General features: G+C 39.2%; 1 protein-coding gene across 16 annotated transcripts in view; it reads left to right on the top strand.

The window, feature by feature from the left end:
* ANKRD44 (ankyrin repeat domain 44) overlaps nt 1-14,016 on the top strand; it is a 137,201-nt gene that overhangs the window by 61,028 nt on the left and 62,157 nt on the right. For all 16 annotated transcript variants that reach the window (XM_064660518.1, XM_064660508.1, XM_064660506.1 and 13 more), the window contains exon 3: nt 8,592-8,670. In XM_064660518.1, the coding sequence (XP_064516588.1) occupies nt 8,592-8,670 (79 nt within the window). The remainder of the gene's footprint in view (nt 1-8,591; nt 8,671-14,016) is intronic.

Below are 14,016 nucleotides of genomic sequence, written 5' to 3'. Positions count from 1 at the left end.
CAGTCAGGGACACTTTTTTCTGTGACTGAGAAAATGAATGAAAACAGCTGAAAGCTGCATATTTTTACTCTCTGTAGAGTTTCCTTTTGTGAAGAGCCTTTGCAGATCAGGAGCTGTTATTCAGCATTTGACTGTGCTTGAAGTAAAGCTTCACATAGGTCTCAGCAGTGAGAGCAAGGAAGCAGAACCTTGGCCATAATTTGGCCACAGAGGAATTACTGTTCTGGAGATTGGCTTACTCTAGCCAGAATGGTAAGCAGCAGTAAAGTAGTAATATTTAAGTACTTTGGTATTGGAGGAAAATATCTCCATTTGAACTTGGTCTTTTTGCAGAAGTTTGGATATTTTTTTCCCCTTTCCAATTTTGACTTAAATCCATACTGTAAGAGTCCTGTCAGTCCTGACTACAATCTGTAGCCTCTGAAAGTGGTGAGAATATAAAGCAGAAGCAGAATGATGATTTCCAGGTGTTTCCTGGACTTTTGAATCAACCCTCCTTTCCTTCATGTCTTTCTCTGACATAAAGTCTTCAGTTTATTTATAGCTAACACCAGCACTTGGTCTGGTTTAGTCTTGGCACTGAAACTTTTGCAGGTAGTGGGTCTAACCTGTTGGTTTGGAGCTGCTGAAAGGAACTGGAGAAATGATCCTACAGATCTGGTTGACTGGGGCTCCACTCTATTTGCTGTCAAGAGCAGAAAGACTTGCTTCTGTTTTAAATTGGGAATCTGATCCAAGACCTTGACATTAGGCTTTCCCTGTGATTATCAGTACCTGGTCGTTTTGTTAAAAGTTCCTAAAAGTGCTTTGTTAAAGAATAATTTCCCTTGAGTTTCTTCTTTATTTGTTTTTGCTGTTGGTCTAAAAAAAACAAACAAAAAGCCCCAAACTAACTAAACAAAAACCCCACAACAAGCTAGGTGAATGTCCTAGTTCCTCTGCATTTCATGTTGTTTTTTAAAATAGCATTTCCTGCACAAGATTATTGCCTGCTTCTCAAATGTTTTTCTATCCTTTGGCTGCAAGTGTGTAGTGATGGTTGCCAGGGAGATGCTCTCAGCTGTCAGGTGTGATATAGATGAGGAATACATATTTTGCAGATGAGTACCATGGTACTTAATAAAAAAAGTCATTGAACTTGAATGGTCTGCCCAGAACACTATTTACAATACTCAAAATCCATCCAAGAATGCTTTGCCTGAACAGCTATTTTGTCAGGAGCAAAACACAAACCTTTTCTTTTGAGTAATTAGAAAAATACTGGTCAATGTGAAACGTGAAGATTGTGCTCTGAATAGTGACTGCAGACAAGTGTTAATTGCTTAAAATATCACTAAAGAAAGACCAAAAGATTTCCCTCCCTTGTGCTGTGAGCTGGCAATTTGCATTGCGTGCTTATGTTTCTATTTTAAGGGTGTTTTTAATTACTTCCATGTTAGTGTTTGGTTGCTCACGTGAGAGGAAACTCTGACACTGTTTGGCAGCGATTTGTCCTTTGTTGATCATTTTGGTTGGCTCTATTAACATTGGAATAGTTTAAATATAGGTAGGACAGGGATACAAAATAAAAGGCTGGTTTGTAGCAAGCTCTGGGAATTTCTGGAGTTTTAAAAATTGTTTTTTTGGAATCTGCAGCAAGAGAAGTATTTGGAAGATAGAACAAAAAGCGCATAGAGAAACTCCACAAAATTAGGAATGTATGTGCATACTTCCTAAGAGAAAATTAATCTCAGGAAAGAGTTTGGAGGAAATCTTGGAGGAAATCAGAAGTTTAGCATGTTACTCCTTTTTTTTTTTTTTTTTTTTGTCTGGTAAAATAATTATTATCTTTCCAAGCTGGGAAGTGTATGTTGATAGAAATGGCCACATTCTGGATGCTGCTATAATTGTGAATTCCACGTTGCAACACAGTGAAAGCTGTGACTGTTTGGCTTACAAGTGTGGGTTTAGTTCATTCTGCCACCATAATTGTCACTGTGACCTCTCCAGTCCCCAGCTATGCTTTGGGGGGAGCATGTGCACCCTGAGGGCATGGACACTGTTATCCTTAGCTGTTATACTCGGTAAGCATTTCCCTACCATGGGGTACCAAATGTGCACTGTTTCCTTGGGAAATGTGGTCTGCCTGTGGGCAGTGTTCAGCAGCCTGTTTTCCCAGGACATTTGCAATATTGGTTGCACTATCTAGACTGCCAGACTAGTTTCAGGTAGGCATTGTCTACATTTGCTGTTTGGTACATTTAGAAATAGTAGGGTGACCATGCTCTGTGTGTGTAGGTGGGGATATTTTAGGGTGCTATTTTTACTTTGGGAAGAGTGGGAGAGAATGACTCCTAGAATCCAGGGACTACTCTGGATCCAGTTGTAACCCCTTGTTATCTGGGATTTGTAATACATGCAGCTGTGCAGCACCCTACATCTGCAAAGTCCAGTTCTTATATGTGATGTTATAAACTGAAATCTTCCTGTGAAATTTCCATTTTCATCTTAGTCTTCCAGTTTCCCCTCAAAATATCTAAAGCCAAACAAAAAAAGTCAAAACCCCTTCCAGTATTCTTCTCTATAAGTAATGTGATGTTTGCAAGCCAAACCAGACATTTAATTCCCTCTGTTTTTATTTTTTTATCCCCTAATCCTGCGTTTTCTCTTGGATAGAACCCTAAAAACCCAAAATATATTTAAAACTTCGATGTCTCTTACTTTTTGGGAAAGTAACTGGTCTGCTACCTCACTCCACCAGTGAGGCTGTTGAAGGCAACATTTGCTTTCCCACAACATAGGTGCTTCTGTTTCTGCTGCTGGGGCACAGTTGCTGGTATGGCCCTTTGGGCTTGATCCTTGCAGCCTCTTTGCTCGACGCTCTGCCAGCTGGAGAAGCTGCAGATGCTTCTTGCTGCTCATCAGCATCAAGAGATAATTGTGTGAATGTTTATTATGGGATAAGGAGGGCAAGAAGGATCTCACTGTGGAGAGACATGTATGTATGTATGCTGTTTATTACTTCTTTTACACATTTTTCTGCTTGGTAAGGCACAGATTTGCAGGACTGCCTTTGTCAGGAGGATTCAGGCTTCATCCAGGTCTTCACACACACAAAAAATTTATATATATATATTTCTGTAATATTGCTAAGCATATTTTTGGAGGTGGTATAAGTGCTTGAGGGTAGAAGTGCACAGATGTTTAGGATTGTGAGTCTGAAAGGCTTTGCATGCTTGGGATAGCTGAAGTGAAGACCAGCTTGTCATTCAGTTTAGAGTGACACGTTTGACTTGGGACTTAAGAGAGACTGTAATGTGGTATTTCAGTTACCTTGGGATACCAGACCCTCATCTCTGCTCTCATCCAAGGAATCATGATTTTCTTTTTAGCGCTGTGGAGCCTTGCAGGAGAATAAAGCTATGCTGGAATTAAATGCTCCTCTTTAAGATGTAGTTATGCTGTGCTGGAAAGTCTTCTGGAGGATTTAGTCAAGAAGTTGGAAAGGCTTCTGCTTTGACACAGTATGGCAGTTTGGTGCTAGGTAATAGCTGTGTTTCCAGTGGTATTTAGCCTCTAGTAGTGCTGTTTGATATGCTGTTTCTTCAAGTGGGAAGTGATAGGAACAATTTTTTCTACAGATATTATGAACAGTTCTCAATTATGTAAGGAAATTGAATATGAAATTACATTGATGTTTGCAATGCAAGGTAACTAGCATGACTTAATTTTTTTTTTGTTTTAGAATTTTTTTCTTTACGTTTTGTACAGAAAATTTTTGAACTGTGAAAAAGATTCTGCTGGAGAGCCTGAGAGTCTGAAATCTTCTGGGTTGCTTTGCAACAGCATGTTAGTATACTAGTGGTTACTACGTTATATATATCTGTGCTGGTGACTCATGTTGTCAGTGTCCCCAGAATGTTAGAGACCCCTAAGGATGTATAGGCCATCAAAGTCTCGTGGCAGGGTTTGGCTGTAGCTGCATTATTTTCTTGCAAGGCAGCAATATCAGCCTGAAATATTTGAATTTTCTAAATCTTTTCCCATCCATTTACGTTCCCATGCCTTCAGCCTTTCCCCCCAGCTCCCCCAAAAGTTAATACTGTGTTTGTAAAAATGGAGGAGTTATTTAAGTCTATCTTTTGAGTCTTACATTGAATATTCATAAACATTAGAATATTTCCATTCATTAGGATAACAGTTCCTACGGTCTCAATATAGAATTAGTAATTAGTTGTTAAAATTTTCTTTTTCTCCCATGAAAGCTGCCGTCAGCCTTACAGAAGGCAAGTGTTAAATGTGGGGAAAAAGAGCAGATAATTTTTCTTGTCTCTAGGAGATCAAAGTATTTGCTTTTTCTACCTCATGGGCAACTAAAGACCCAGTCCAGAAAAATATTTGTTTCTGAGGCCAAACTGAAGACTGTGAGGATAAGAGGTGATGGAACCAGGATCTGCATTTTCAGATAGGAATTCCTTAACTTGATTATTACCAAGCAGAAGAAAGAGCGCGAGACATAAGTTACACAGCTTGACTTTCCCCTTCAGCTGATGCTCACAGTTAAACACTTCCATTTGCTCTGTGAATTACAGCCTTTAGTAAAAGAATGTATGAGTGGAAAAAAATCCTTGAAGCAGCAGATATTTTCTTGGTACACCATCAGCTTTTGGCTTGGAATGGTTGTAAATAGCCCACGAAGTAGGTGCTCATATGCTTTTAGCCTCTTCAGTAGTTCCTAACAGTTGCCAATATTGAATATTCCTGAAGTCAAGTTGTATCTAAATGTTTGGGTTTTTAATGGTTGTGCTATTTAAATTTAGGTGTACTCAGATGTAACAACTGTAAATGGAGGGAATGAGCAGGAAGTTTGTTTTCTGTTATTATTCTGGTTAGACTTTATCGGTGGAAGTTGTAGCCATTCACATGCCTTACTCTGCCACCCAGGCACATCTCTGGCAGGAGGTGGTGGGAATCCAAAGACTTCATTAACTTGGTTTCTGGGGTGCATTACAGTCCTTCTGTAAATTCCAGCTATTCCTGTTAGCTGCCCAGTCAGTTTGGTGACAAAGGAAGGATACATACATTTATTTTCTGCAACAGTTGCACTTACATGTTAATAGTAAGGAACTCTGTCTTAAGCATCACCTGATCTGAGCAGCTGCAGTTGATCTCAAAATTCTCCTTTGAGATGTAGGCTGTGTTGAGGAGGAAATGTAGGCCCTTTTCTTAATGTGCCTGCATATGTTACATGTGCTGATATGATTCATTCAGTTCACCGTTCTAATCTTTGTGTACCTCAAGGCTCTGATCCAATAAAGCACTTAAGGACTAGTCTAACTTTAAGCCTGTGAAGGGTCTTATCAGTGTCACTGTGATCACTTGAACAGTTTAAGTATGTGTTGAGTGTTTTTCATGCTGAGGCCTTCTGTCCCCGATTTCCTGTTTGTTAGAGTCTTAATTTCTTTTCTCTGTACTTAAAACAAACAAAAGCATACAGATAATGTTAGTATGCAGCATCATCTTGTCTGTGAACTAAGATAGGTTACTAAAACAGTTTTCATAGAATCATAGGATGGTTTGGGTGGGAAGTGATCTTAAAGATCATCTAGTTCCAACCCCCTGCCATGGACAGTGACATCTGCTGAGAGCTTCATCCAACCTGGCCTTGAATACTTCCAGGGATTGAGGCATCCACATTTTCTCTGGGCAGCCTGTTCCAGTACCTCACCACCCTCACAGTCAAGAATTTAGTCTCAGTATCTAATCTAAACCTGCCCTCTTTCCTTTTGAAGCTATTCCCCCTTGTCCTATCACCACACTCCCTTGTAAAAAGTCCCTTTCAAGCTCTCTTGTAGGCCTCCTTTAGGTACTGGAAAGAGTGTTTATCTCATCTCAGCATGATTTTCTAGCCATTGTTTACAGCTTATCTACTGTCTCTTACTGACCTTTTGTTCCTCTGAGAACTGTACTTGAAGCAGGTCTGATTATTCGTCTTAATGCTGTTTGTAACCCTGTTATCATCTCTCCCCCTTCCACTTACTTTCCTTGCCTTGATAATGTATGTTGAGGTTTGAGGTTCTGCCAAGCCTTTTCCTGAAAGGACAGATTTTAGTCCTCTCCCTCTGTTTGTAGCCTTCAGTCTTTACATCATTACTGATTTACTTTTGTGCTCCTGCTCCCACCATCATGTGACAAATATGTCTGTAGCTGAAAAGATGTCAGGGCATGGGCCAGATGGAAAGGCAGTGGGTGATGTGAGTCTGGCTGCAGTGGTACACAGCTTTGAGGAGGATGCAGTGAGTGTGGTTGGACAGTTGGGGAGATGCCTCAGTTCCTCTGTTTCTGTATCAGTCCTGTGCAGAGTCTAAACAGGAACTTGAGGATGTTCCTCAATTGAATTTCTCAACTGCATGCTTGTCTGCGGGTGTAGTGTGTGGGCTTCTCCCTGCCAAACTCCAGAAAATGTTTCCTGTAGGGCTCTCTGTGAAAGTGAACTCTGATTTGTGCCTGGTTGTGAGAAACAGAGAAGTTTTAGGTTTTTTTTCCTCTTGGAGAAATGAAGCTTAAATTCAGTTTCATGACTAAACCCAACTTTCCCTGGAAACTTGATTCTTGTTTAATATGATAGGACTTTGCATTGATTTTAAAAAGTGAAAGCTGAGAAAACTTACAGTATTATTCCTGTTACAGGAAGGATAAAAATTTTAGTTTTCTCTTTAATGTCCTTTCATCTCTGTTATCAAATTCCCATCAGATTTACAATTTACTACATAATATCTTTATAATCAGTAAAGCACTGGGTAGCCTTGGTTCCTTGATACAGAAAATTGCTTGGTCTTGTATCATTAGCATTTGACTGTTGCCAAAGTTGGCTGTGTTGCAAGAAGCTGTCACAGAATTTGTCACTGACAGGTACGATGGCTGCTACAAATACTGCATTGTATAAAGAGAGCTCCGTGCATTGAAATGAGCAAACTAAAAACCCAAATAAAACTGATTCTGGTTTTGTATAAGTTTGATCAGTCTTAGCATATTTTTTGCCATAGGACAGAATATTTGTGGAAAGTCTCATATGCACTTGTACCTGTGAGAGCTGTTTTGTGGTGGATTAGGAGTTAGGAACTGAGCATGTGAGAGAATCCAGCTTGTTATTTTGGTTCCTGAGAGGACTCTGCTGGATGGACACTGCTTAACGTTCTTTTAATTTACCTATCATGTGAGGAGGTGAAGTTCTGCAAGACACCTTCCTCTCTGACCTGTGACAGCCTGGGTTTTATGTAATCTGTCTTCTGAGTGTTTTATGTGCATGCCCAATATGAAAGATCAAAACGCAGTGGAGCAGACTTTGCAGACTATATGCACTATATATATTTAAAAAACCATAAAAATTAAATTATTCTGGTTGATCAGTGGCTCTGTGCCTTTCAGTGTTGGAAAATTATATTCAACATTCAAATGACAAATGCTTCTGCTGCACTGATTTGTCCACGTTTTTAGCATACTTCAAAGGTATTACAAAATAACTTATGGTGGTTGACTTCTTGGTCATGGTAAAAGTGATATTTTATATGACAGGCTCAGAGATCTGCTTCAGGGACACTGGTAGGGTTTCTCTGTTGGTATTGTTTGCAGGAAGTGTTGAATTTGTTACCAGTTTACAATATTTAATGCTAATAAGTTGCAATAAGTTTCATTGATAAGGTCCCTTAGAACTTATTTTTGTGGTTAAGAAACCAAAATGAAATTCATTTAGGACTGGAAACAGGGATGAAATATCACAATGAGCAGTATTAGCAGTTCTTGTGATTGTTGTTGCCCATATTATAATGTTTTAGCAGTTTCTTTTGAAGACCTATGTTCTGCAATCATCTGAACAAAGCAATAAAAGAAAGGGGGTTTTTTAAACACTGTGTTTATACCCCTTGAAGTTAGAAAAGAAAATCTTGAAAATGGACTCCTTAATGTGCAAAATTACAGAAATCAAATAAAAGTAGAGGTATTTCAGAAGTTATATATATGATAATTAGCAGTTCTTCTAGGTGTAAAGATACAGATTTGACTGGTAGTATTTTCTTCTTTTATATTTAAAGGATCAAGGTGCACGTGCCCATTTTGGGCTGCTGTGTAGATAACCAGGCTAAATGGTATACAAGGACCTTTAGAGACTAAGAGGATTACATCATGACCTTGGGTGTGGTTCCAAACCATTCTCCCAAATTATCGTTCTGAAGACTCTCTGTGTCTTGTTGTATTGTTGGTGCAAACTGCATTACAAAGTCTGATATCCAGAGGCATCTCAGTTATGTTGCTGTGATACTTAAGAGTGGGAAAGAGACCCACGGATGATGCCTTTTCCTCATTTTAGATTTGATTTGATCTACCTGTAAACAGGCTGTCAGAGTAAAGACAGTGTCTCTGCAAGGTGTGATGGAAACAAGTGATAAAAAAAAAGCTGAGGATTATTGGGAGGAAATGTGTTGCTGAGATCTTGAATTTTGTTCTTTCAGTGAGATTGCATTTCTAATTGTGAATAGAAATGCACACAGCAGATAAATACGTACAAATGCATTGCTCTTTAACATGAATGTTTGCACTTATTTGTGGTTTTGTAGGATGCCGAGAAACGAACTCCTCTTCATGTGGCGTCATTCCTGGGGGATGCAGACATCATTGAGCTTCTCATTTTGTCAGGTAAGGGAGTGACCCTCACTGTTATTAACTGGTAAAATAGCTAATTTTAAAGCTACAAAGAATACCCAGCAAAGCATATGAAAGTGAATTTTGGGCAGTGCCTATGTATTCTGAGTTTCATGGAGTTGGTTGCATATGTTTCAGGCTTAGAAAATATATTTCAATTTAGTGATACAATTATAAAATGTGCACAGTGACTGAGCACAATTAATAAACAAAGTAACTAGTTTTTAACAACTTTTAAAGCATTCAAACTGACAGTATTTTTGCTTCAGAAACTTGCTGAAGTACGTATTTGAAACGTGGATTCACATCCTGGAGTACAAGCCAAGAATTCCTGTTAAGCAAAAATTATTATGGAATAATAGAAAAAAAGTTATAAGTTAGCTTAAATGAATTTTAAGTGGTATTTACATTAGAAATATGATTCCAATAGTCAGGAAGTTTATTTGGATGTTAGAAACTGTGCAGTAGGATGTATCTGAACAACAACAACAACAACAAATCAAAACACGTTTTCCAACTGTTGTAGTGGCAAAAAACATGATCAAAATATGTCAGAACAAAGCATAAAGCAGACATCTCTCAAGAAGTGCACATAATTCATGGCAAACTCCTGGATGTGTTTGCAAATTTCAAAGGCAGTGTTTTTCTAAACTGGAGAACTGTAAGAATAAAGCTTATGTGGTTTAAGAATTTGGGATTGAAAGGAACCTTATGGTACAAATGTCTAACCCCTTGCAAGCAACCCTGCTATATAATTGGTTTCACAAATTATTGGTCTGCCTCTTCAAATTAGTTGTGTATTTTTTTTAAAGTTATTTCAGAATTATCAGTCCTGTGACTGCAAGGCACCTTCTAATTTCCAACCTTGAGTCCTAGAATAATTCAGGCTGGACAGGATTTCTAGAGATGACCTGATCCAGGCCCCTGCTTAGAGCACCAGCCAATTTCAAAGTTAAATCAGGCTGTTGATGGGTGCATGCACACCACACAAACATGTATCTTTGGTTTACCAGTCTAACCACACCTGGAGAAGGCAGAAAATGAGAATTCAGTTTGCTGTAGCTATGTGTTTCCTCTGTTCATTGTGGGGGAATTTTTGGTTTGCCTAATTGCTTAATGGAGGTAACTGGTTGGACATGCATCATCCATCAGACTTTTCTGCTATAACCCTGATGCCTGCAAAATAGTTGGAAAGAACATTGCTCCACTGACAGGTTATGCTTGGGTGGGTTTTCAATGTGCTAAATGCAAACATGATTTTCTACATTGGGAGGTAAGAGTTAATAAGCTTCATCTGTACATATGTTCTTGCAGCGTGTATTGTTTGTCTCATACTCCTGTCCCGTTGTGGTGTGAGAAGATTGAACAAGTAATGTCCTTTTGGAAAAAAAGAAAAAGTTTTGCAAGTAGCAGCACAGGCAACATCCTCATAAAGAGATAGGGGAAGCTGTTTTGCCCATTTGTCCCTTGATTCCAAATAGCATCCAGAAATGTCCAGGTGAACATTGTTGGTTTTGATCACATTCCTAAGAAGGGAAGGAGGCTTTCTAGTGTTCTTCTGGGACACTTAGTTCCAGCACCTGACAGCCAAAATGTCATCCCAGGGCTGTAAGGTTTGTCTGGTCAACAGCATAAAATGTAGGTGATATATCTTGGGGTTTTTTTATATATCTGAATGTGAAAAACTTATAATGTGGGCTTTTAAAAACTGAACTTTGTGTCAGTGGGACTGTGCTGGTGTTCAGTCTGCAGGAACTGTGTGGATCTTTCCCAATTAGCTCAGCATGAATCAAAATTAATTTTGTGTTGCATATTCTACCTGTTCATTGCTCTTTAATATCTGATGTTCCATTATTTGATGATCATGAATACTTGTATCCAAGAGCAAGTTTGGAGGTTTCTGAGGTTTGGATGAACAGGTTGAGTTGTTATAAACATCTCTTTGTGACTGTGATCTCTTCATGAACTAGGCTACAAAGACAACTGCAGCATCTTCCTTTGCTTCACCTCTTCATTCAGTAAACTGTATTAGTAAAAGCATATTATAAAAGATTAATCTGAACATCAAATTTAGTTACATAAGCAGAAAAACCTTCTTGTCTGACTTAAAATGAGATGGTGTTTTCACAGAGGGAAAGTGCAAAAATGCTTGCTGTTGTCAAGCAATAGTCTCAGCATGAGCAGAAACTAGGAGGAGTATCAATGTATTGCATTTTGCACAGGGCTCAGGAGAGAAATGAAATGAAATATGCATGTTCTGATATTTGTAGCCCACGAACTGGTGGCAGCACAAATAAATGTGGTGTCTAATGAATAAAATTTCTGCTCAGGTTGTTGGAGACAGACCAGAAATGGCTTTCTAGGTAGCCACTGAAATGGAATCTGTTTGGAACTGATACAGCAGATAGAGTGCCAGATCCCTCAACTGGTGTGAATCACCCCAGCCCATTAAATGTCAGAGGCAGATAGATTTACAGCAGCCCAAAGGTCTGATCCATAATCATATGGTTCAAACTTGGGAAATGTGCTGTCATTTTGTTTTTCCAGGCTACATGAAAGCAGGGAGCTTTGAGCACTTCTTCACCTCCTTTCTGTCAAAAAGGAGAAGGACCAGGGTAATCATCTCACATAAATGAAGCTCTGTATGATGACACAGTCATGGATGTGCAAGAACAACTGTCTGGGCAAACCCAAGCTCCATTCTCATCTATGCCGGGGCCTCCCCTCATCCTGGGCTTTGAGCTGGTGCCTGGGGAACTAATGGTTGAGCTCAGTTCCTCACCCCTTGTTACCTACCAAGGCACTTGCCATCTTGGGAATATTACCATGCCTTACTAATCCTGAAAGCTCTGAGCTTCTTGGCAAGAAGTTATGGCAGCTATCCTTACATTTGTGAGGGCCTATTGCTGTGTCTCATAGCAGGAGTTGGAAAGGTGCATGTAAATGATGACATTAATAGGTTAAAGAGTAGAGTTTTCTTCCTTCATTGACCATCCCTAATTTTGGAGATTTAGACTGTGGACTCTAGGTTTATTAGAGACATGTGGATTTGGCAGATGTGCTGCATGGAAAATTGTACTTTGGTTATGGTAAAGAGATGTTGACTTTAGTCCTGAAAGCCAGCGTCGAATTATTTCAGATCTCATAAGAATCAGAAGGCAATTTCAGATTTATTTTCTCTTTTGGCAGAAAAATTTGAGAGTGAAAGATAGCAAAGATTACAAACCAGGTCTATTAAAGAAAAGTGGAACACAGAAAGTTTCCTCTCTTTTGATTTTATTGGTAACATTATATGTTATGGTGTCTACTTCAGCCTCCCAGGGCAAATCCCTACAGCTAAGTCTTTCCTTCAGGCTCAGGGGTACGAGCCCTCCCAACAGCAAAGTGCAGAAGATGGGGCTGAGAAAAGGGTTTTCTCTGAAGAGTTTTTGTAAAGTGGATATGTTATGGGTGCTGTGGCTACCTGAAAGGATTTTAAGTGAAATCTTTAAAGCAACTTATATTTCCAAGGAGGATTGTACTATGAAGGACACAATATACACCAAGTGTATATCAGCCCTCTTTGTGCTTATAAACACACAGATTAATTCACAAAGTACTGTAGGAAGTGCATTGAAATATTGTTAAGGTACTTGGTCCAGAGTAAAGAGAGGGACACTCAATCTCTGAGTGACTTTGAGGAAGTGTCGTGGGATAGACTTGAAAATTTAAGCTTCTGGTTTTTGTACAGAGCTCATTGTAGGTGCATCAGCATGTTCTAGGGCACTTTACTCAGTGCTTTCAAAGAGCTGCCCCTGGACTGTCACAGGATGAATGCTCAAGTTCCTGGAGTGTACAGGACACCCTTGAAAACATGAGCATTGTTCACTGGGTACTTCTGCTTGATCTCCCCAAAGGAGTGCATCAGTGTTGGTGAAATTTTCATTGTTATTAACCATTGACTGGAAGGAACTGCTGGGAACCCAAAAGCTGAATTTTGGTGAAGGAAATGGGCAGGCCAGGGAGAAATGTTTTGAAACGTCTCTTCAGGAAATGTGCAACCTCACTAAATGGACAACAGCAGCTCCTGTAACAGGCAACAGCTGAATTGTGTAGCTCCTTAAAAACAGAAATCAGAAACATATTCAACTGATGCATTGAATTGGATACATAAGAGCAATTTCACTGTTTCACGTAAAGAGGCACAGAGAGGTAAAGAAACAGCTGAGAAAGAAAAGGCTGATAGCATGGTGGGTGTTATTTTATTTATACTGGTATTGTTTTCCTTTTATTATTTTCTTTAGCTGCTTTCTTGGCAACTATTTCAGTTTCTCAAAGGGTAAGTGGATCAGTGAAGGGCATGAATAACTACTGATGGAGACACTTTGCTAAGTTTTCTAATCATCTTCATACCAGTGCTGCTGGAGTTGTTGAATACTGAGGAATAATATATTTGTCACGCTTTGCTACTCCACACATAAGCCTTTCTGATTTGCAACCATCTGCTGCTAGGAATTAGTGAATCAGTAGAAGTAAAGCAAAAGAAACCCTCATTAAGAACATGAGGCAAAACCCCAAGGCAAATACAAAATAAATTTCTAACCCCAAAAAGAGGTATTTGGTGGCAATCACTAGGAATTCATCTAGGCAGTTTGCATCCCCAAGACCCCTACCAGACCAAGTCAGGATAATCAAAGGTGCCTTGAAGGCAGGTGTCAGCTTCCTGATAGTGGAGAAGGTTGTTGCCTCACATATCTCTAGTGCAGGAAAAAGGCAGGATACTAATGTGTATTAACTGTAATGACCTTCTCGGGAAGATAAAATAAGCTAATAGCTTCCTTGCTTAGACAGATTTATTAGAAAACCCTTTGAAACTGCTGTCTTTTCTAAAGGGTGTTTTCCCAGGGGGCAAGTTGTACCACCAGGTTCTGAGGTGAGTTTGGAGGATTGCCTCTAATTGTTGCAATACTTATGAAAGTGGCTTTCTCTTTCTTGCAGCCAAAAAACTGCATCCTGACTTGTGGAAATATGCAAGAACTTGTTTCTTCTCTGATTATCTAGCACAATTCCCAATAAACACTGTGATTCAAAGTCAAGCATCTTAATATCCCTGAGAATCAACTCTCAGAAAGTGATTCTGATTCAGAGAGTGGGATTTATTAATTACAGGCTTTTGTACACATTTAAGTTATGGTTCAAAATGAAGTTTAAGAATCTCTTTGTTCATGAAGTTCAGAGGCTCATCCAGGCTATGTGCATGACACTTGTGCTTCTCTATGGTTTTTTTTTCTGCATGTGCTACTGTTCTCAGAATAGTGCTGCTACCTGCAGACCTGAAAGGTACAATATTTTAAAATTTAA

This window comes from Pseudopipra pipra, chromosome 7 (assembly GCF_036250125.1).
Source record: "Pseudopipra pipra isolate bDixPip1 chromosome 7, bDixPip1.hap1, whole genome shotgun sequence".
Lineage (NCBI taxonomy): Eukaryota > Metazoa > Chordata > Aves > Passeriformes > Pipridae > Pseudopipra > Pseudopipra pipra.
The sequence above is the reverse complement of the archived record's forward strand: the minus strand, read 5'-3'. Positions and strand labels throughout refer to the sequence as shown.